The following is a 24,286-nucleotide window of genomic DNA, read 5'->3' as shown; positions in this document are numbered from 1 at the left end:
GGAGGCGGAAGACGAGAAACTGTCCACGCGGTCCGGGTAAGGTCGTGAAACACGACAAATTGCGAAATAATTGATTGATTGTCTGAAATACTAGTATCGCTCATTGATTGTTCTCTTTGAGATATTCGCTGTCTACAAACGGGGAGGAGTAGAAATACTCTCTCTCTCTCCCTTTGCAGATAGTGAAGGGTAGGTAACGCAGACTTTTGTCCCCGTTGTAACCCGTCGTGCCTATCTTTATCTCCCCACTGATTGATTGTCCGAACATTGATTGTTTTTGAAGAATAGTGCTCTTTGAGATATTCTCTGTTTGCAAATACCGTAGAATAGAAATATTCTGTCTAGTCTTTGCAAATAGTGAAGGGTAGGTAACGCAGACTTTTGTCCCCGTTGAAACCCGTCGTGCCTATCTTTATCTCCCCATTGATTGATTGATTGATTGTCCGAACACTAGTTGTTCGATATTGGTTCTTTGGAGGTATTCTCTGCTTACAAATAACGAGGAATAGAGATATTCTGTCTAGTCTTTGCAAGCAGTGAAAAGATAGGTAGTGCTGACTTTTGTCCCCGTTGAAACCCGTCATGCCTATCTTCTCCCCACTGATTGGTAGTTGGTTCTGCCCGGACCGCTTATTAGAGGTCGACCATCCGGCTCCACTGGAGGGCACCCCTAATAATGACATGTTCACTAAATATGGACTAGTCGCCGTAGTTTATAGCAAGCTATGGCATAAATATACAAAGAAGGACCCCGAGAGTCAGTGGCCACTGATGGGATCCTTCGACGACCATAAGATAGAAGTGCTAGAAATAGCTCTGCGTAGCAATAAGACGACGCCTACTATGCTTGACAGTATCGGCATGTGGCGCAAAGAAGCAACACAACGGAAAAAGAGGGAAGAAATAAAAGCAGAAAAGGAATTACGAAAGGCAGCTCACCTTGCCGCTAGAAAGTTAGAAGAAGAAATAAAGGAGGGAAGGGAAACTAAACTAAGACAGGAGCCCGAAACATCAGGCCAGTACGCTGTTAGGACCCCCTCTATGCTCTACCCTGAGTTGTCCTCTAAGCAACGAACGAATGACGAATTACTATTAGGTCCCCCGATCATTTACATGCCCCCTCCATACGCACCCTCCCAATCGGTAGTGCAACACCCACAACCCCCAAACACGAGCGAAAGCAATACAGGGGCTTCTGTCCTCACGGCCTCCGTGCCGGCCGAGCCTCTTGTACTGAACACAACGTCGGCAATAACGTTGGATGACCCTGAGATGAGAAAGAAAGATTCCACCAGAATGAATCGACTAACAAAGGATGAACGAGCAGGAATTGACAAGATAGTAACGACACTGGTGGAGCGTAAGGAAAGTGAGGAGTATATAACAGACGTATATAACTCGTATGCAGACAGCCGCAGACGACACTTTGTCGTACGACTTTGTTATCACGCCCTGAATGCATATGAGGATAGGTACCACGATAAAGGTCCCGAAGGCTTAGCAGCCCTATATAGGAAGGTAGACATTGGGGAAGAAGGAGAGGGCGATGTGACGAACCTCTTCACTCGTACACTCGAGGTCTATCGACACCTTAAAGAACACGGACAGACAACCAAAGCAGAAACCCCCATAGCGACTAAGCCCCAGGAAGGAAGGACTGATACCATGATGCCCATCAAAGAGGCCGCCCCCTACTGGGTCCCCCCACGAGGTCAGGGAACACATGACGACATCAACCACCAAGATACGAAGGGGAGGGTTGTATATAATTGGGTCTACCAGCCATGGGACCGACAAGATATTTTGACCTTTAGAAAAACTCTACCCGACTTAAGAAAGAACCCGACTGCCTTCTACACCGAACTGGGTACAGCCTTAGGTTCAACAATAATGACTTTAGCAGATATCGACTTGTTCTTCGGGCTATGTCTGCCGGCTGATGTGTGGAAACAAATCCGGAAAGTTGACCATGCTGAGCCGTTTGGATATACCTGGGTACAACTCGATACCATAGATAAACAACGAGAACCGGGACAGAAACCCCCGAAAGCCATATTGGAGCTCCCAGACAAGATTGTACAGAAGTTGAAGACTCTAATCCCAGAAAGGAAAGTAGACTGGTCGATAGTGACGGCTTGTCGCCAGAAACCCCAGGAGGATGTGTCTGAATACTTCTCCCGATTCGAGACTGTGTTTTCCGATTATAGTGGCCAGGACATGACCACTGCAACCGGACATCACCTCTTTGTCCAAAATTATGTGAAAGGTCTGTCACAAGAAGTCTCCCAGAAGCTACAGACCAGCGAGAGTAGTTGGGCAGCCTCCAAACCCGCAGCAATCCTCCAAATGGCCCAATACTACGAAAACCAAAAGAATGAGAACAATAGGGCGTCAGAGAGGAAGAAAAAGGAACTGAAGGAGAGGGTAATGATAGCACAGTTGCAGGGGGTGACTATAGGAAGGGAACCACCGAAAGGGAATTACCAACCAACCGCCCCTAGAAAGCTACCCCCTAGAGACCATACACCTGCACCCTACAATGGACGGAGAGACTTAGATGGGAACCAATGTGCGTTCTGTAGAGGGTTCGGACACTGGAAATCCCAGTGCCCGGTCCTTCTGGAATTGAACAAAAATAGGGACCCCAGAGACACAGCATATGACCCCAGAAATAGAGGACAGGGACGAGGGTACACGAACGACGCCATCAACGACAGGCCAGGCAGACCAAACACCTTTGATCGCCCCCGGCAAAACCAGTGTCAGCAGTCCGACTACGAAAGCACCCATGACTTCGCATAGGACCGCCAGGGGCAAGGGAGGGATCCAGTCGAACTCCGTGTTGACCAGCAAGGTCCTTACGTCACCGCTAAGGTCTTGGGCACAAAATCTCCATTCCTGGTAGATACTGGGGCGACACGTAGTGCGTTATCTAAACGACTGATTCCTAGGGCACCCTTGTCTGGCTCACACGTAACCTCAATAGGCTTCGATGGAACGCCCTCCACTAACCCCTTATCAGCACCAATCTCCTTTGACGTAGAAGATAACACCACTGACACGACCTTTCTGCTCTCCTCCAACACCCCCGATGGAATTATGGGACTTGATTTGCTAAAACATTTTCGAGCTACCATCAGATGCTCCCCAGACGGAGTTCGAGTCATCCTGCACGATAACCCAGATCTGTTCAGACCCTGTCACACACGGCGTATGCTCTCTATAACCGATGCTGACCTATCCCTACTCGACACATTACCTTCACACCTATGGGCAAAAACCGACTCAGATGTAGGGCGCATGGTGATCGACCCAGTCATGCATCAAGCTCCCCGATGGCACCACCTCAGCTGCCTATGCAGTCACCACAGCCCGAACAGTTGTTGAGACAGCCCGCATCACACAGCGATCCGCACAGGCGGCGGAACTAATTGCTCTCACACGTGCATGCATCCTGGCAACAGGGACAACCGCAAACATTTACACAGACAGTCAGTATGCCTTCGGGGTAGTTCACCACTTTGGGCTCTTATGGAAAGAGAGGGGATTTCTGACTTCCCATGGCATGCCCATCCTGCATGGAGATCTAGTCTCTGCCCTGACCGAAGCAGTCCTCCTCCCCACACGGCTGGCTGTGATCAAATGCCAGGCACACAAGAAGGTGACAGACATTATAGGACAGGGAAATGCACTAGCTGACATTACTGCCCGAACCACAGCCGAGAATAGGTCCACGACCCATATGTACGTGACCAGGTCACAAACTGAGAAATGGAAGGATGCCAGGGAAACGATTAGGGATATCCAACTAGCCAGCACACCACACGAATTAACTGAATGGGCCCGGGTGGGATTGAAGGACGATGACGGTTGCTGGCAAACTAAAGACTCGAACAAATGGTTGCTACCCGACTCATACTTGATCCCCATGCTGACCATGGCACACTCCCCCGCACACATAGGGTCTGCCCCCATGATCGAACTCATCTCCAAAGTCTGGCACAACGACAAAATCCCAGACTCAGCCAAACGTCTGGTCCAACAATGCCTGATATGCCTCCAACACAACCCTGGGAAAGGAACAGCCGTACCCCGGGGAGGGTTTGGGGTTCCCAATCACCCCTTTGAAGTCCTACAAATGGACTATGTCCAGTTAGAAAGGTGCCAAGGTTTGAAGTATGTACTTCTCGTTGTGTGTGCCTTCAGCAAGTGGGTAGAAGCCTATCCAACCCACGACAACACCGCTATGACTACCGCAAAAGTACTACTGAAAGAATTCTTCCCCCGATACGGCCTCTGTCGAATTTTGTGGAGCGACAACGGCCCCCACTTTGTAGCCGAGGTTATCCAACTCATCTTAAAGGGGCTGGGTGTAAAACAGAAGTTCCATGCGGTCTTCCATCCCCAATCTGCAGGCTTGGTTGAGCGACATAATGCCACATTGAAGCTTAAGATAGCAAAAATAGTTGCCACCACAGGACTGAAATGGCCAGACGCCCTCCCGCTAGCATTGCTATCAATGCGTTCCACCCCCACTAAACACCACTTGACACCCTACGAGGTCGTTTTCGGGCGGCCCATGAACCTTTGGACTGCACCAAAGCCAACATCCATCCACGACGTCCCGGACGTCCCCATGTCTGACTATTTGTATAACCTAACTAAAACGTTGTCTGTTATCCATCAGCAGGTGCTGCACGCCATTCCCGATGTTTCCAGGGGCCCCGGACACGACATCCAACCCGGTGACTTCGTCTTAGTGCGTAACTTCCAGCGCACCAAGAGTCTGGAGCCCCGGTGGACGGGCCCCCTGCAAGTCCTGATCACCACCCGAACAGCTCTTCGAGTGGAGGGGAAACGTAACTGGCTGCATGCACACCACTGCAAGAAGGTATCACCGACCCTGACGACCTCGGACAACATCACCTCCCAAGAAGAACTTCTGGACAAGGACCGACCATCCCTGCACCACTGCCCAGATACAGAAACACTTGAGTTAGTGAATTATCCCGATCCCACCGTGCCATCCAAGGAAGGGTATAACTTGCGACGAAAGGAGAGAACTTCGGCTAAGCAGACCACAAACTAAGTGGAAATCTCAGAGCGGTAGCCTAGCCACCTCAAAGGCCACCAGGAGAGAAACTAAACAAAGTCTGTGGTTCTGCCCGCTACCGAGTTCCTTGAAGGTGATGGAAGCGCCCGACATGAAGATGATGGAAGCAACCGGACGTCCGAAGATCCACTACAAAAACCCAAAGACTGGCAGAATGCACAGCTCAAAGACCATTGCACTTTTCATTACCCTTCTCTTCTGCCTTCTCCTCATGGTCACCTTCTGGATCATGGAGGAGAGCACACCCGCTCATAAGACATTACTGACCACCGTTCAACCTATCACCATGAAAGAACACCATTTGATCTCACTTTCACCCCAACTCCGAGAAAGACGTAAGGAGTTCTGGAATAACTCTTTTGTGCAGTTGCTCCACCAACGCAATCTTGCCGCCAACGCCACTAACTGCTGGATCTGTGGATTGCTACCACATGCCACTGGACACTCAATCCCTTTCATCCCTTCACCTTTTTCTGTCCATGGTTCCTGCCTCGCCTGGCCAATCCTCCTGCAGGAGAGCTACAAGGACAATGCCACTTCCGGCAAAACTGTGTCACACTTCTACCATGGGTTCTGGCTGAACAAAACTGGAAAAACTTCTGCCCTCTTCTGCCCTCTGAGATCAAACACTTCTTTTCACATGGACATCCCTGCCAAAGAACGAGTTGAAATGCAAGTGTTCAACAACCCAGCCAGACCCACCTTCTCTTACCTCCGGAAACGGACGGCCGCCACCCTAACAGTGGCCCTATCCGTCATCAACATCACTGGATTTGTGTGCCTCGAAGGCCTGGGGGCGCAGCTGGTGGGCCACAGCTCCTGCCTCATCACCCGAACATTGGACTCAGTCGATCCATCCTCCTTTGTTGCCTCCCCGAATATGTACTTCATCTGTGGTACTAAGGCCTACACCTGGCTTCCGAAAGGTTGGGGAGGCACCTGCTACATCGCCTTTGTCCTTCCTCCGACATATGTGGCCCCAGCAAACCATCACCGACAGAAACGTGCCAAAGACATTGTGCAAGCCGACTCCACCGGAGCGCAGTTCATGGACGCAGTAAAAGGTCTTGTTCCACTCTGGGGTCCAATGGCAAACAGCCGTGCCATCCGCCACTTAACCCAGGCAGTTGAAACGGCGATGAACATTACGGCTGGCATCCTCGCCAACAACACTGCCGAGCTTCAGGCCGTCCGCCTGGTGGCTCTTCAGAACCGCCTCGTTCTAGATGTGGTTCTGGCTGATCGTGGAGGAGCATGCCGCATCATTGGGTCCAGCTGTTGTACCTACGTACCGGATAACTCACCCTCAGTCTACAAAGCAATTGAACACCTCCACAGACTTTCCGCAGAGGTTCATCAGGATCAAGAGGGATGGTCCCTTGGAAGCTGGTTTTGGGACACTATTAAAAGTTGGGGATGGAGGCTATTTTCATTTATCCTAATACCGATTGTGATACTATGTGGATGTTGCTTGGGGATTCAGTGTCTGCCACCTTTATGTTCGCTTTTTATGAACTGCATCTGCCCTAAGACTTTGAACTTTGAAGCAGAGCGAATGAAAGCTCTTTATGAGGGGGAAGTTCGTAGTATTATGGGGATAGATCCGAACTAGGCAAGCTGGCAAGATATGTTAAAAGGGAGGACTGTGGAAATGTAGCTTGTAACTGAACATTATCTGCGCCATCTTGCCTCTCCCCAGCGCCACGCACAGCGAACGCACGGCCGCCATTTTAGGCACCCCACTCTCTCCCCCGCTCATTGTCGATCGCCAGCGCGTTCCCCTGGCGCTGCAAGCATCCCCCGCGCGCCGGCCACCCCCGCTCTCTCATACGCGGGCCATAAACCCTCTCCTTCTGCGCGACCCAGCCATGGAACCACATCCTACGCCTGACCGACATCCCATACATGGTCATGCATCTCTTTTGATAACCCCCTTCCTCTGCGCCCCATTGTCCGATTCGATCCCAGGCCATCACCTAGCCCTGCGGATGCAGTTTATTGCCCCTACTGTAAGGGAAACACCCCACATCAAAGGGATTACAGTAGATCAAAGCCCCTACTCCCTGAGACCCGGCCGGTCGCACACACCCCCGGGAATTGGCGGAATGTCCAGCTGTGTGATAGCCATCTCCTACTGTGGATGGGGTGGGGACTTCCACTGTAGATACGTGTGGGAACGAGCTCGAAGTGGGTATTCCGAGGATGTTCTTTCATGTTCCAAAACAATCTCAAGAATGTGCCATGTATAATAAACCTGCAATAAAAGTCATAAACCTGTGTATAAGAGGCCAGGCCTCAGAGATGCAGTTAGAGCACCTCGTGACGATACCTTGCTGTCTGATCTGATGTGTTCTGCTCCGACGGAATAAAAACTTTGTTTCCTGCCTTCCAGTCTCCGGCGCCTGCCTCTTTCATTGGTAAATTATCGAATGGTATGAGAGGCAATTACCGCCGGGCAATACTTGAAGGGTTATCGACTGAAATTGCCGCTACCATTTAACAACCCACGCGCCCTCCGTCGATTATCCTGTCTTAAATCCTGCTACACATGCACAGCATCCTGTAGATGACTCATTGCTGAGGCGATTGATGCTGCCCGGGGTCGGATCACCCACCGGTGACCGGAGTTGTGCACGGCGGAAGATTGAGGCCTACCTCCGAGGGATGCCAGGGGCTGGAGTTGACAGGATACCCGGCCACTAATTGAACAACAGCGGCCTGGCGAGGTGTGAACTGGCGGACGGAGAATGCCGTACTTTCACTTTCACTTTCTCGCCCTTTGTTTGCCTAGGCCCGGGAGTGCATCCTGATGCTTCACTATCCTCTGGACGCCTTGCGCCCTACTCTGACTGGCTATTGCAGATCCGGCTTCTCCTGTTCCCTCTGACTGAGAGAGGGTCGTCTCTCTGCACCGGATCGCTCTGTGCCAGCAATGTCGGGTAAAGCAGAGGTGGATAGGCCGAAACCCAAGGCTACCAGGCGGGGAGCCTATACCCAATCCAACAATATGGACCGCTATGCCCAGCAAAAGGGATCGCCTGGTGGATCGGGCCAGTTGCTGGACGCACAGAAAGCTGACTCATCCCCGACCTCGGAGCTCTCGTTGCAGGATGTCATGGGTGCGCTCGAGGGGATGCAGACCACGATTGGGCGACAGTTTGATGCCCTGGCGCATGAAGTGGATACTATCTTGGTGGATGTCAACCTGATCCGCGCGGATCTGGGCAAAACTAATGAGCGGGTTAGGTCCATTGATCTCAAGACCACTGGCCTCGCTGATGATGTCTCGGAACTTCAGACCGAAGTTCGTAAGCTGCGGGCCGAGAAAGACCTCTCCGCCCGCCGGCTGGAGGACTGTGAGGGCCGGGCCAGGCGTAACAACGTGCGCATTATTGGGGTCCCGGAATCCTCGGACGAGATCTCCGTAGATCTGCTCGTGGAGGACTTGGTGCTTAACCACCTGAAGCCTAAGGGCCTTGGGAAGTTTTTTGCAGTTGAGCGGGCTCACAGAGTTCCTGGCGGGAGGCCCAGGGCGGGAGCCCCCCCGAGACCGATTGTCGCCCGGCTCTTTCACTTCCGAGATCGGGATGCTATCCTGCAAGCATCGCGGGTGACGGGCCCGGTCCCTTTTCAGAACGCCTCAGTGAGTTTTTATCCCGACTTCACCCAGTTGGTGCAAAAGCAAAGGCAGAGTTTCCTGGGGGTGAAGAGACGTCTTCGGGAGAGGGACCTGAAGTATGCTATGCTTTTCCCTGCCAGATTACGTGTGGTGTATGAGGACCGGACTTTCTTCTTCGAGTCGCCTGCCATGGCCGGAGACTGGTTGGACGCTTTGCCCCGGCGACGGACTGGCGGGGATGCTGCCACAGACGTGGAAGGTGACCGGGTTGGGCAGGGCTGATGCCTTTGGAGCCGGACTGTCCTGCTTTGGTCCCGGACAATGACTTGCAGCTGATTGCAGCAATACGGAGGGTTGCGGGGGGAAGATGGGAGCTCTTTCCTCCCTCAGGGTACTTTTTGTAGTTTTGTGTTTTGGTAGGGCGACAGGCACACTGCAAGTTGGGGGGGCTTTGTAAGCTGCAGCAGGGGTGCAGGGTGGGGGGAAGAGTTGAGATGTTGGGGTTGTTGTTGGGGGGTTTGTTTTTGCAAGGCGTAGTAATGGTTGTCAGGCTTGTTCAATGGTGGCTCTCCGGGTGGGGGGTGGGCCTCTTTGTGTGTGGGGATGGGGGGGTAGGGGCTTAAATGTTATTAGCTGGAATGTCAATGGCTTGGGAGATCGTATTAAGCGGGGGATAGTCCTCCAGTTCTTGAAACGGTCTTTGCCGGATGTGGCCCTGCTGCAGGAGACACACCTTATAGGTAATACTTGCTATGCTCTTAATAGAAAAGGTTACAAATTCATCGCTCATTCGGGATTCTCCTCAGGCTCCAGGGGTGTGGGCATCCTGGTTAGAGCTTCACTACCTTTTGAGGTGGACTCCACCATTGTTAATGATAGGGGGAGGTTTGTGGCGGTGGCGGGGAGGTGGGAGGGAAGAACGTTGGTGTTGGTTTCGGTTTATGTCCCTCCCGCCCTGCAGGCCCCCACGTTTGCAGATCTGGGCAGGGCCTTGTTGGACCTCCCGGAGGGTATGCTAGTGGTGGGGGGAGACTTTAATGCTGTTGGCTCTGGGCTGCTGGATAGGTACCCGCCCAGGGACACTGGGGGGGCTCAGAAGTGGCTTCCAGACTTTATAGATACTCTCGGCTTGGTAGATTGCTGGAGGCTCCGGCATCCCACGCAGAGCCAATATACCTTCCACTCCGGGGCGCATGGTAGTCTCTCTCGGATTGATTATCTGCTCACTCTGGTTGCGCATGCCTCATTGGTATCGGAGGCTAGGCATATGGCACGGGGCATATCTGATCATTCGCCAGTGTAGGTCCGGCTGGATGTCAGCCGCGAGGGAGGGGGTAGGATTGCTCCTATTAACCCCTGGTACTTTCGTGATCCCAAGATGCGCAGTGCGCTGCTGAAGACAGTTGACCACTATTTTAAGGACAATCAGGGCTCCGTTGACTCGGCTGTGTCGTTGTGGGAAGCATTTAAGACCGTGTTGAGAGGGGAGGCCCTCTCCTTGGTAGTGGCCGCCAAGCGCCGGAGAGATGGTGAGGTTATACAGGTTGAGGATGAGATCGCGGCTTTAGAGGTGGCCCTGGAGGGGGAGGTTACAGCGGCCTCACTGCATAATCTGAGCTTGAAGCAAGCGGAATATAGGGACATGGTGGCGAATGCCGCCAAGACCCTCAGTAGGGAACAGCAGGGTCGCTTGTATGATGTTGGCGATAAGGCCGGGAAACTCCTAGCGTGGCTGGATAAAAAAGAACGTGTTAATAGAGTGGTGCCGGAGCTGACGAAAGAGGGGGGAGAGGTGGTTGTTGATCCCGAGGGTATAGTACAGTGTTTTTCGGATTATTTCCGTATGGTTTACGCCTCGGTTTCGGATAGACCAACTGAGGATTCGTGTGACCTTCTGCGGGACATCTCTCTGCCCTGCCTTTCCGACGTAGATAGAGATGACCTCGATGGAGATATAACGGTTGATGAGGTGGCGGGTGCTATCCGCGCGCTGAACTCGGGCAAGGCCTCAGGCCCAAATGGTTTGCCGATTGACTTGTATAAGCTGTTTCCGGATAGGGTCGCTCCTCACCTGCGCGCCATGTTCGTGGAGGCGCGGGGGAGTGGGTTCCTTCCGTTGGACCAGCGACTGGCGACGATTGTGGTGATACACAAGGACGGTAAACCCCGGGACAAGTGTGCCTCCTATAGGCCAATATCACTCCTTAATGCTGAGCCGAAAATTCTGGCTAAAATCCTGGCGGGCCGCTTGGTCCGGGTACTTGGAGATTTGATCCACCCGGATCAATCGGGTTTTATCCCGCACCGTAACACTGCGTTAAACCTTAGACGTCTTCATGGAGTGATTGCCAGGGCGAGCACGCTGCGAGAACCAGCTATTGTGGTGTCTCTTGACGCCACGATGGCTTTTGATACGGTGGAGTGGGCATATCTGTGGGCTGTGCTTGCCAAGTTCGGCTTTGGCCCTGGGTTTGTGAGCTGGGTGAGGTTGCTTTATGAGGGTCCCCTTGCGAGTGTTGTGGTAAACGGGCGGGCGTCGACTCCGTTTCAGCTTGGGAGGGGCACCCGACAGGGTTGCCCCCTGTCGCCTTTGTTGTTCGCCCTTGCTCTCGAACCGCTGGCGGCGTGGATACGCTGGCACCCGGATATACGTGGGCTTCGATGGTCGCCTGACCACGAGGACCGTATCTCGCTCTATGCCGATGATATCTTGTTATATCTTGCCTCGCCCAAGAACTCGCTTATAGTGGTTTGTGACGTTCTGACATCTTTTGGTATGAACTCTGGTCTTGTCATCAATTGGAGTAAGTCATATCTGTATGTTCTGAGTGGCGATGTTCCACCTGTCCCGCGCAATTGTTCGATCCAGATCGCCCAGCAGGGTTTCTTGTACCTGGGGATTTTTATCTCCACTGATTCCACTTTGCGGTATGAGAGGAACCTGCTCCCTCCCCTGGCGCGTTTGCGGCGGGATGTTGCGGGCTGGCGGAGAATGCCGATCTCCCTCCTCGGGCACGCCGCCTTGTTCAAAATGATGTCTCTTCCCCGTTTCCTCTACGCCTTGCAGAATACTCTCGATTTGGTCCCGGCCAGTTACTTTCGAGAGGTCGAAAGCCTTCAACGATCGCTGTTGTGGGATGGGAGGCCGCGCATAGCGATTGCTAAGTTGACGCTTCCATGGTACGACGGGGGTATTGCGCTTCCGGACATTCGACGTTATTACTGGGCCACCCAGTTGAGCGCGATTAATCATGGTTTCTATGGTCCGGCGCTAAGCCCCGGCTACGCCATGGACCGATGGTTGTTGCGCGGCGGTAATTATCACAGGGCGTTGTACTCGAGGTCGCTGGACTCGTCCCTTACAGGGCCTACGGGGGTGGCGGTGCGGGTGTGGAAGTTGGCGACTGACTCGCTGGGCTGGAAGGATAGGCTCACCCTTGCTACCCCGTTGTTTGACTCCGAAAAATTGGGGAAGCTTTGGCATACAAAAGGATTTGAGAAATGGGACTTGATCGGTATCTCCAGGGTTGGAGATTTGCTGATTAAGGGTAGGGTGAAGTCCTTTGAAGAGCTGCAGAAGGAGTATGAGTTGGGGAAATCCGAGTTTTTTCGCTATGTTCAGGTGCGTCATGCCCTGCGGTCAGTTCTCGTAGAAGGTGAGAAGGTGCCTGAGTCCTCTCCCTTGGAGGACCGGATCCTCGATGGCCATATGCCAGAGAGTACGATCTCTCTTATTTATAAGAAATTGATTAATGTTCGGGCTGACTTGCTATTGGGGTTGCGGGATCAATGGACTAGGGACGGTCTTGAGCTGGATGACGAGGACTGGCAGTCTGCGGTCTCCTCTCCTAAGGAGGTCGCGATTCCGTCGCGTCTGCGGCTGGTGCAGCTCAAAATACTCCACAGAGTTTATGTTACGGGGCCAAGGCTGGTTCGTATGGGATTTTCTGAGGAGGGCTTATGTAGGAGGTGGGTACCTTCCTGCATATCATTTGGGAGTGTGGCGTCATCATGGAATTTTGGAGGAGAGTCCATGCGGTAATGGGGGAGGTGACGGGCATTGTTATGCAGCCGGAGGCGCGGTGTTGTCTCTTGAATGTTTGGGGGCCTACTGATCATGATGAGGCACAGACCCAGTGGGTGACTCTGGGTAACATGGTGGCTAAGCGAGACATCGCGCGCCTGTGGGGCTCCGCGGGACCCCCCAAATTGGCTGCGTGGAAGGAAAACATGGACTGGAGTATGTTTAGGGAAAAGACAGTATACTGCGCTAGAGGGCGCCCTCGGAAGTGGCATGCTATTTGGGGGCGGTGGAACCAATATAGGGGGGGCATATGTCTGGCTCCTGATCCGGATCCCCCCGAGGAGCAGCTCTCTCCTTAGCATTCTTTCCAGCTCTGTACATATTTTTGATTGTTAATTGACTTATTGAGTCTCTGCTTTTCCCCTTTTCCTCTTATCACAGCACTGTGACTGATAGACGAGGGGGGTCCGGTCTCCCCCGAGGGGCAATCACCAGGTGTATTCAGTGTTCTTTTTTCGCCTTGCTTGGGGTTGGTTTGTGTTTGTGTTTATTTAAAAAAGAACCTTTTTGCTTCTCCTTTCTGTGCACTGTGGACGCTCATTTGTACTGCTCTTTTGAAGCTGCCGAACCTCCGGGTTGTCGGCTGAATAGCTGTGTCCCTGATTTGGATGAATAAAGGTTTAAAAAAAAATAATAATAAATAAATAAATTACCTCTAATGAAATAAATGGGTTACTAGTTAACAGAAGCAAAGCATGCACTGTCGGATCACTGGATTATCAATGGTTGTAAACCAGCACTCCCATGTCCACCATCCATTGTGAGTGTTACCGGCAGACACATTTTATTGTGTGTGTTGGTGATGTCACTTTAAGACGGCTATACCCCTTCTAACAATTCCACTCTCTGTTACTGTTCACCTACAATTATCCTCAAGGCTATCATTACTTCTTGCCACCTCTGGACCACTCTCCATTCTCTCTGTGCCGGCCATTACACATCAACAAATCTAGCTCCGGTGTTGATAATCATGACTGTGTCAAAGTTACAGTGCACTGTTATATGGTTACTACACATTTATTCACAATATAGAGACTGAGTCTACTCATATCACCAGTAAATGCTGGTGCTGCTAGTTCACAGAACCACATCTAGACTCCTAATCCTCCAGCGTTAGAGATGGTGTAGAAGACCTCAAACATGACCACTCTGATTCCCAAGGATTTTCTGAAAACAGATCTAACCCTTTGGTTTGTCACTTTTGCATACACAAAGTTTTACAAAGAAGAAAAACAATAACACGTTTTCAAATGTTTATTGAAAAGATCTAATCCTTGTAAATAAAACATGACCTGTGATTATCATACACATGAGACCCATTATTGTTATAAGCATTATTCAAATTGCGAAAAGCAGACAGTTCAGCCATGTTAATTGTTCCTAATGTTACTCCTATCTATCAACAAAACTCCTACTCTAACAAGAACATAATGGAAGTATCCTTTCGTCAGACGCAGTTGGAATGATCTAACCCCATACTTTGGTGTAATGTCTCAGTAAGCCGGCCTCAGTGCATTAACGAATGCACGCCATCTAAGTGTGCAAGCCTGCACACTTACCTGTTTGTGCAGCTATCTTCCTTACTAGGCTGAGTATCTGAAAGAGACAATTGGTTATAGATTCCTTACCTGTAGAATTAACCCCAGGTGTCAGACTGGATCCAAATAATTTTCCGTCAGCAGTACCCCTGCGCATTGAAAGGTGGCGTTGGTCGGCTCCGCGTTCTTCGTTGGCATCGTGGTTGCCGGGATGAAGTTGCGGTAGCTACTTAGACGCCGTCCTTGCGCAATGACGTCAGATCTTTTTTTTTTTCGCGCCACCCAGTACAGATCCAGAAAGAATGGTACCTCCAGTCACTTTTTGACTGACTTTTTGCCAACTTTTGTCGACATCGTTTTTGAGTCTTCAACTCCTGGTGCATGTCAGGGATGCCAAGTTTCAAGGCTTGCAGTCCCTGCTGAAAACTGATGTCGGTGACGGATCCGCACCGTGTGTGAATGTGGTGCCTGGAAAACACGACCACTATCCCAAGTCGTGTTCCGACTGCCAGACCATGAATCCGAAGTCTCTGCAGTCCCGAAAGCTTCTCAAGGCCTGGCAGTCGGCTCCGCGCCGTTCGATGTCCTGGTTGCGTGGGAAGTCGAAGCACAAGAAGTCGAAGAAGCATTGTCGCTCTTCGACTTCTCCCCATCCGTCGGCTGATGCGACAAGGGATGTGGGTGGTGCCCCACGCACGGCTCCACTCCGAATTTCCCTCCTGTTCCAGGAACCGGAGCGACCCCAGCCCAGCTTTGAAGTTTTTATGAAGCGATGCATGCCATCTTTGGGCAGCTGACTCCGCTGGCACTCCTTCCGGCCCGCAGACTCGGCTAGGGGCCCTGGGCCTTCGACGGCTCTGGCCCCGGCACCTCAGGGTCCCCTTGGATCCAGTCCTGGATCCGGATCGGCACTGGTCGACCTCATTACACCTCCACCAGCGTCGATTCAACCGGCACCATATCCACAGCCACCGCCGGTTGTGTCTTCCATACCGATGCCGGATCCGGCGCCGATGGGTACTTTTGTACCTCTGTTCCACCCTGGTTCTTTAAGGCCAGATTAGCAACCAGAGGAGGGTGAGCAGGACTGGGAGGGGTCTGGAGACCCTTTAACTGACCTGTTTGAGTATGATCCATAATGGAGAGAGGAGTTGGGGGATGCCAGTGGTCTGGATACCTCCCCAGACATTGGCATGTTGTCTACTTCTACCGTGGCTATGGAGGAGGGAGCTTCTTACACAGTGGTGTTGCATAGGGCGGCCGAGGCTCTCAACCTCGAGCTACCTATGGTGGTGCTCAGGACTAACCTCCTGACAGAGGTGCTTCATCCGGCAGCAAGCTCTTTGGAGCCCTGCTACCGTTTAATGAAGTCCCAACTGACATCCTTTTGGGCACATGGTCCAGGCCCAACACAGGGGCTCCTGTGGATTGGATGATTGCCCAACGCCACCGCCCTGCTCCGGGCGACCCCACTTTCCTCTCCCAACACCCCACCCCAGAGAGCTTGGTGGTCCACCCTCGACGTCCAAAGGCGCATTCCCTAATGCACCACCTGATTGGGAATCCAAAAAGCGGGACTATCTTGGGAATAAGATGTTTTCTTCCTCCACCTTGGGACTACGGTTCGTAAGCACCGCATATCTGTGGCCCGTTACACCCACTCTGTGTGGGATACGGTAGCACAGGTGCTGCCCCAGTGCCCGGAGAAGGCCCGGGCCGTACTCTCCCCGTACTCTCCCTTGCAGTTGCCGAGGGGAGAGACGCAGCCAAGTTTACCATTCGATGTGGACTGGACACCGCCGACTCGCCTGGCAGGACAATTTCAACATCGGTAGCCCTTCGAAGCTACGCCTGGCTGAGGTCGACTGATTTTTCTGGGGATGTCCAAGCTACTCTAATAGACATGCCCTTTGATGGCTGTCGCCTGTTCGGCGACAAAGCAGACAACACGCTAGAGCGCTTCAATGACTCTCGGGCTACGGCCATGTCCTTGGGCCACTCCACCACCCGCCCTGCGCAGTCTGCTTTTCGCCCCTTTCGTGGCTACGGAAGGGGTGCCCCACCACATTCTACCCAGAGGCACAGGCCGGTGCAAGCTGTTCAGCCCCTGCGTGGCTGTGGGTCTGGGGACCAATGAGCGGGCCAGTCCAGCACCACTACCCCCTCTGCTGCAGCCTCCAAACCCTCCTAGTCTGACCTTTCAGGGCCATCAATTGGCAGTGGGTGGCAGGATTCGCCATCACCTCCCCCACTGGCGCACCATCACGTCGGACAGGTGGGTTTTGAAGGGGCTACTCCCTCCCCTTTGAGGCTACCCCTCCATCCATGCCACCTCAGCACCATCACATGTCGGAAGATCATCTGGCCCTTCTCCAACAGGAAGTTTTGTCTCTAGTGGCCAAGGGAACCATCAAGCGGGTTCCTGCCCCATAAGTAGGTCGTGGTTGCTATGCCCACTACTTTCTGGTGCCCAAGAAGGACAAAGGCCTGCGTCCTATCTTGCATCTCAGGAACGTCAACCGCTTCCTCCAGAAGGAGAAGTTCAAAATGTTGACGCTAGCTCAGGTCCTGTCTGCCCTCAACCCTGGAGACTGGATGGTAACGTTGGACTTCAGGACGCTTATTTTCACATCCCCATCCTGCCGGCCCAATGGCGTTTCCTGTGGTTCACTTGGGCCATGACCACTTTCAGCTTACCGTGCTCCCCTTTGGCCTTACCAGTGCCCCTCGGGTGTTCACGAAGGTGATGGCGGTGGTCGCAGCTCATCTGCTCAGATCAGGGGTTCCAGTCTTCCCCTATCTCGACGACTGGCTGTTGAAGGCGGACTCGCCCCAGGAAGTCGTCTCCCACCTCCAGACTACAGCGGACCTCCTGCACTCACGGGGGTTCACTTTGAACGGGCCGAATTCACAACTGACTCCCTCTGAGACGCTCCTATTCATCGGAGCCGTTCTGGACATGACACAGTTTCGGGTTTATCCTCCTGAGCAGCGAGTCTGGGATATTCGGGCTATGGTTCCAATCTTGAAGCCTTTACCCTGGGTTTCGGTCAGAATGACCCTGAGGCTGCTGGGTCTCATGGGCTCCTGCATCCTGCTGGTAGATCATGCCAGGTGGCATATGCGGGCTCGGCAGTGGGACCTGAAGTTCCAGGGGGCACAGCATCAGGGGAATCTTTCCGATTGCATCCAGATCTCGGCGGGCACTGCTCACCAGTTGCAGTGGTGGCTAACGAACCGAGATTGGGTCAACAGCAGATCCCTCTCTCTTCCCCAACCAGAGTTCACAGTGGTGACAGATGCATCACTGCTGGGGTGGGGCAGCCACATGGGAGAGGCGGAGATCAGAGGTCTCTGGTCACTGGCGGAGTCTGGGCTCCACATCAACCTTCTGGAGCTTCAGGCGATCCATCTTGCACTGAAAGCATTCCTTCCCTCTGTCCGGGGAACAGTGGTGCAGGTGTTCACAGACAACACCACAGCCATGTGGTACTGCAGCAAACAGGGCGGGGGTGGGGTTGTGGACCCTATGTCAAGAGGCTCTCCGTCTCTGGACATGGCTGGAACATCAGGCCATATCCCTGGTGGTTCAACACATGGCAGGTTCACTGAACGCCAGGGTGGACGAACTCAGCCGCAGGTGCATGATGGATCACAAATGGTGTCTTTATTCGGAGGTGGTGCAAGGTCTCTTTCAGCAGTGGGGAGAGACTTGGTTAGATCTATTCACCACTGAAGAGAACGCGCAATGTCAGCAATTCTGCGGCATGTAGTAACAGTCCGCTGCCGCCCTCAGTGCAGGTGCACATGCAGCTTGGTCCATCATCCACTGTGCTCAAAACAGAAGTGCAACTGCTGTGGGAAGGAGGGAGTGATTGACAGGCTGCAGGCAGTGATGCAAAGTTAATTACATTTTAGGAACTCCGCTTTAAGTGGGGCATCCGTAAAGCGTGTGTTGCGGAGATGTAGAAGTGAAAGCGCAGCATCCATGAAGCGGGCACTGTGCTGAGCCACGAAAACACTGCCCTTTCAAACGTGTGTATTGCAGGGATGTAGAAGTGAAAGTGTAGCATTCATGAAGTGGGTGCTGTGCTGAGCCACAAAAACACTGCAGTGTGAAACAAAACAAGCACTGGCAAATGAATCGGCCGGGAACCTGTCCGCCTGCGTGAAGTAAAGAAAACACGCATGAGCAGAGGCAGGCCAATAAAAAGAAAGGAGTGCTCTCCAAATATCAAATAAAACATACAGAGTAAGATCACATATAACAAGGGCAGTCTTCATGGCAGGTTACTACAGTAAAAAAGGATAGACTGAGGAGGGACTACTAAACAAATTAACCAAACAAAAAGAAGCATTTTCAAAAGACATTTAAAGGAGCCAATTAAAAACCTGGGCAGAGCTTAAAGCCCATATTCTGAATACATCATGTCTCGAAGAGACAGCGCATGCGCTGCATAGGCAAGACCTAAAAATCCTCACTTTAAGGTGTGGATCGGTGCGAGCTGCTCATGGGAAGCAAAGGTTATTTTTTCTGAATTTAAACAATTTAAAGAAAGAGATGGAGCTGACATCTTTAATAGGACTCCTTGACTTCTCAGTATTCGAAGTGTGGGCAGTGTCCAAAGAGGTGAATGTGCAATTGTTTTTCCAGTGGGCATGTGAATATATTCTTTTGCTGTATTATAATACCAGGGAACACTATAGAAACATTGTTCCCCTTTTTTATTGCTCTGATATTGCCTCAAAGCATTTTATTAACCCTATAAACACATTAAAATAAAAAAAGTTACTGCCTAAAATACTCCAAAACAAGTGCTTGGAGGCGAGCCTCCAAGGCTGACTCTGACCGTTCTTGAGGCTACACACAGTTAAACAAGCTGTCACAGCATTACAGCCCTGCTTGAAAACCCAGAGTCTCTAAAGATAGCAAAGTTATCTCACATCCACAGGAGCTACAGAGGCAGTGTGCTTAGAAATCTAGGCCCAGAGGCACATAACATACTTTCTCTAGAGTTGCATCTGTGACTGGACAATCGCCTTTTATGGAAAAAGTTCATAGCCTTGGTCTTCTGCCAAACCATTGTGACTAGGAAACCTGTGACCTTGAAAACGTTTGATGTGTATTGCACGATCGAAAAATGATGGGCTGATGCTCACCTTCCCAGTGCGGTTGTGTTTCCATCCCACCTTTTTGTAAACCCATACCCCCTTATTCACCAATAGTGCTTTGAAGTAGACAGTGAGCGATGTGCAGCATGTAGGAAATTGGCAATAAATATTTCATATTCCTACATCTCTCCTGTACGCCTTTGATGTTGAATGTCTTTTTGGAAGCCCATTTAATATAATAAAAGTATGAATCTTGTAAGCATTTAACCATGGTCTATCCAATTTTAAGGATTCCATCAGTAAGTTACTAATAACCAATACATGCTAGAAAGTTCTGCAATTAGGCCTCGTTATGGGTTAGGGAGATACCGCCCTTCCTGGCTTCATTTTACAGGGTGCTGGGTGACAAGCTAAAACCCAACTTTTCGCAACCATTTTTCCATCTCCTAAAAGCAGGCAGAAAATGTCCGAGGGCAAGGGCTCGCATTGGGGAACCGCGTGGCATAGAGGTCCTGTCATTTATAGATCCATAATATTATTCTGTATTCCAGTCCTGAAAACCTGTAGCAGCTGATAACTGGGTACTCGATACAGCTGGATCCAGTATCTACCCTTCTAATAACCGCCATCTCCGTTTAATGACCTATGTAGTTTAAACATGTCAGCTGAAACATTTATGATCACCTTTATGATCCATTTTTAGGTTAAAGAAAAGTATCTGCAGTAACATTAGGCTAAGTTAGAAGTGTTACACTAATTTATGAATGATGGTTGGGAAGGCTTACTTTTAATACACTCATAAACCATGGGAACATTAGTACCTCCTGTAGATGTGTATTGTAAAAGAAAAATTTGATTTCCGTGTAGCATTATCTCTCAAAGCAATTCAGTGAATCTGATCCAACTGGTCTTCGTCCACCAGACATCCAGTACATTGCAGTAGCGCTTTATGTGATGTATCCTATGTTGTTCTTTAGTCACCGTTATGGCCGCCGAGCGTGCCTGGTCATCTAGGGCTTCTATATCAACATAGTTTTATAGATACTAGACAGCATTGATACCACTCCTCAGAGGATCTTTTTACAATGTTAATTAGAATTATTAGGAGGGGAAATCATCTGGTCAGCAAACTATAGACATGTGCATATGGGCCTGTCTGTGTTGATGACACTTGTCATGTATCTTCTCTGTTTTGTTAAGGTTTGGGTGGGTTCGGTCACAGAAATAACTCCGAACGAGCTTGCTGCAGAAGACGGAGACTCCTCGCCTGAAGATCTGACGTATTCAGTTACCCCACCCAGCAATGGTCACCTGGCTCTGAAGTCTGCCCCAAACAAAAACATTCTCAACTTTACGCAGGCTCACATCAATGAAGGGCAGCTGCTATTTGTACATAGTGGTAAGTCGTAGCAAAGTGTGTGCTGCATGACTGACTTGCGGTGTTGTTCCGTATATATGGATTTAAATAGATAATCATGCCCCAGTCAATAAACGACTTACAAACGCTCAGAAATAACCATGCTGGAGTTCAGAATTTGAATGAGTAATAAAGATACCGTAACATTTTGTCTTTTTTCTTGTCTGATTCCAGACACCCCCACCGGTTATGTTTGCCTGTATACCAGTTAGCTCACAGTGCCACTAGAAAACCCTCTTACCAAGGAGAGAATAGTTCTTGGCAACTATCCAACATGAGAACTCTGTCCCATCAGGGATTGTGGAAACAGTATAGTACTTTTCGCTAAGTCACTCGTGCTCATTTTGTCTCAGAGAGATACACAGAATAAACAGTGGGGATGTTTTCAATAGGCATTTATTGAACCCGCGTCATTCTAGTGTAAAATAGGTGTGCTGAAACAACCATAAGACAGAAACAGATATAAATGATGGTAAGCCCCAACAGAGTAAAAGGATGGTAGATTCCTACCATAGTGCTAAAACAATGAATACAGGCAGGTATAAAAATACATGACAGAAATAATGTGTACTCCTACGATGCGTCCCTAACTAGATGTACCTAAGTGTACCTAGCATGTATGTAGGTGTACAGCCAAGAATCCCTCTAGGATAAAGTCAACCCCATTACCTGAAGTGAGAGACTGTGGGACCCTGTCTTGGTCTCGAGATGGACACCCCGCAAGGGATGTGAGACCACTGCGAGCTGGAGTGTCGGCATGCAGTAACCTCAGCGTCATGCGTCAGTGTGTCAGCATGGAAGTCCTTTTTAACCTCTCCCTGCCTCAGCAAAGGTATGGTGTTTATATACCCAAAGTGGTATCCTCAGGGGATCTACCTTGCTGTGTCATGTCGGACTTAGGATGACGGAGGGAATGACCCTTATACATAGTTATTATGCTGGAGATGGTAGTCCTGCTGAGTTTCCAAGAATCCTCATGCACATGAATGAGGCTAATTTTCAGGAAAAAAAACGTCCTGTGAGCAGTACCGTAACTAGGTAAAGGGTCAGTCCCAAGAATCCTTTTGTAGTGTAATGGCAGGAGAAAATATAGGTGAACGGTTAGATTGCTGCTTATATTGGGGTACCTATATGAACCATAACACCCACTCCTCATCCGACTGGACTACATACAACATTTTTAATGTATTTCTAGGCATTGTACGCAAACAACTAATTAGTCCATAAAATAGTGCGTAAAAAATGTAACTATTACAAAAATGCCAAAATTGTGTTTTAAGCTGTAGAATTCTTACTAAAATATGTTTGTATATATAGTTCGAACAACTATGAGTGTCTGAAAGCCATGCAGTTCAGCAAAAAGTGTCTATTGTTTAAAATTCCAAATTTGGTTGTTTTGAAAAAGGCCAAATTATTCCCAGCACACCATGAGCTAAATGTTTGTGTTCTGGCTGGGAGACGCAACATCACTGTTGCTTGCCATCGCAGATGACGGTCCCTGCAACACCTCACAGATCAGGTCAACCAAGCAGAGATGATCTTCTGCATTATCCACAGCCGATGCTGGGGAAGCCTGCGTGACATCCAAGGCCTGAGTGTTTGTAAAGGAGCCGGTATCCATTCTAACAGGAGCTGAAGCATCCTGCGGTGGCTCTAAGAATGTAGACATCAACATTGGAATACGCTGAGGACACAGCAGAACATAGGCCGTTATCGGGTCCAGTAAAGCATCAATGTCCGGTGGCGCAACCGATGGAAGTGTTAGACAGAGATCCAACACGCATTTTTGTCCGCAGAACAGGCATCGGAGGACAGGCAACACAGTCGATCCAGACTGGTCTAAATGACAGGAACCGAGACTCGCTCAGTTCAGAGTGTTTTTTCCATCTCCCTGGTGACTGGGATGTCCATTGCATAGCAGAAAAATCACAATCCGGATTCCTGCTATTAGTAACAGGATCAGCGCAAGTCCTCCAAAAATGCTTCCGAATACGGAGTGTATGAAGTTTGGAATCACTCCGAAGACTGTCTGAAAGGTGCGTAACTGTCCACCTATTTCCAGCGCCTATGTTTGTTCCAAATTTCTGGTTTTCTCCAGAGTAGGGCAGACTCAGACTGAAATAGTATGAATGCAAATTGTACCTGGCTACCTTATTATATTGAACAGACAAAACTAAAATGGAGATAATTGACTTAACACAACAAAGAAAATATGTGATACATACCTTCAGCGGGCTGCGTTACTGCTTTGTGGTAGGGGTAGTGACCAAAAGGGATATTGTTAATATGTGGGGTGAGAGGCATGTTACCTATCGTTGGGCTAATCATAAAGTCTACAGATGTACACCTTCCAACCCGATAACACAAGGACTGAGATCAATGGGCTATGAATGAGGAACATGTATCATGTATACTGCAGTCCTGCACCATGCCCTGCTTCACGGGGGACGAGACATGCATCCTGGTAAACGAAACAGACCCTCTCTAAGGGATGCAGTGGTATTTAGGAAACAAACCTTTAATATTTACAATGTCACACACAAGCATCTCTATGACACAATGTATGTTTAAAACATTTACTGCATTTTTTCTCCAAATTAGTACATGCACTATGACCAAAGACCATATGAAACAGATTGTTAATATTAGGGTGAGCAGGAGAGTGAATACGACATGTTTTGATCATGATTCACAGCACCAGGTTCCCTAATTTCTACACCCTCTCCTATCACTCACTATTGTGAGAGCCTGTCTGTGCTGTTTAGTGGTCCTGCATAACAAGGGATAGCCTCTTAGTGCCCTGATGTCCCCTCGGGGATGATTGATGCGTTTTACAAATCCATAAATAAATAAGCCAATGCTGCCTGCGGGGAAGGTGTTGGGATTGTTACTCTGCATACCTGTCACACACAGGGTCTCTGTGTTGTTAGATCTTTAGCCGGCAAGGCAAGGAGGAGGGAGCCATCCGTAACTAGAGTTCAGCTGAATTCAGTTCAGCTCCCTAGGTCCAGGACGGACAGAAGCCGGTGATCTGGAATCTGACTTCTCTTAGGACAGTTCAGTGCGAAGACTTGTCTAATCTAAATAGTCAAATCTCAGTATTTATGTAATAAACTGACCACTATGTAATCTAAATGATTAGAGATAACTAGCAGGATAGAAACGCTGTGGAATAATCCAGCCCGATCCATTATTCCTTGGATGCATCACCTCTGTGCACAGATCGTTGTATATACCAGGCGACCCTGAGATATAGATATTGTAGGGCAACTCGGCCAGACTTGTGTGGGGTATGCTGCTGATAAGCCAACAAGAACACATTGTTGTTCAAGCTGCCTGTGCCCTTGTGTCATAAAATGTGTGAAATATCTAATTTAAAACTGACAAATGTGTTCAAGTAGAA

At 50.1% G+C, this 24,286-nt stretch overlaps 1 protein-coding gene across 1 annotated transcript in view; it reads left to right on the top strand.

The window, feature by feature from the left end:
- The window catches only part of LOC146864194 (chondroitin sulfate proteoglycan 4-like), a 432,950-nt gene that overhangs the window by 218,633 nt on the left and 190,031 nt on the right, over positions 1 to 24,286 (top strand). The window contains exon 6 of the mRNA XM_085631285.1: positions 20,667 to 20,865. Within this exon, the coding sequence (XP_085487411.1) occupies positions 20,667 to 20,865 (199 nt within the window). The remainder of the gene's footprint in view (positions 1 to 20,666; positions 20,866 to 24,286) is intronic.

This window comes from Triturus cristatus, chromosome 2_1 (assembly GCF_964204655.1).
Source record: "Triturus cristatus chromosome 2_1, aTriCri1.1, whole genome shotgun sequence".
Lineage (NCBI taxonomy): Eukaryota > Metazoa > Chordata > Amphibia > Caudata > Salamandridae > Triturus > Triturus cristatus.
This window is presented reverse-complemented; position numbering and strand designations above follow the sequence as displayed.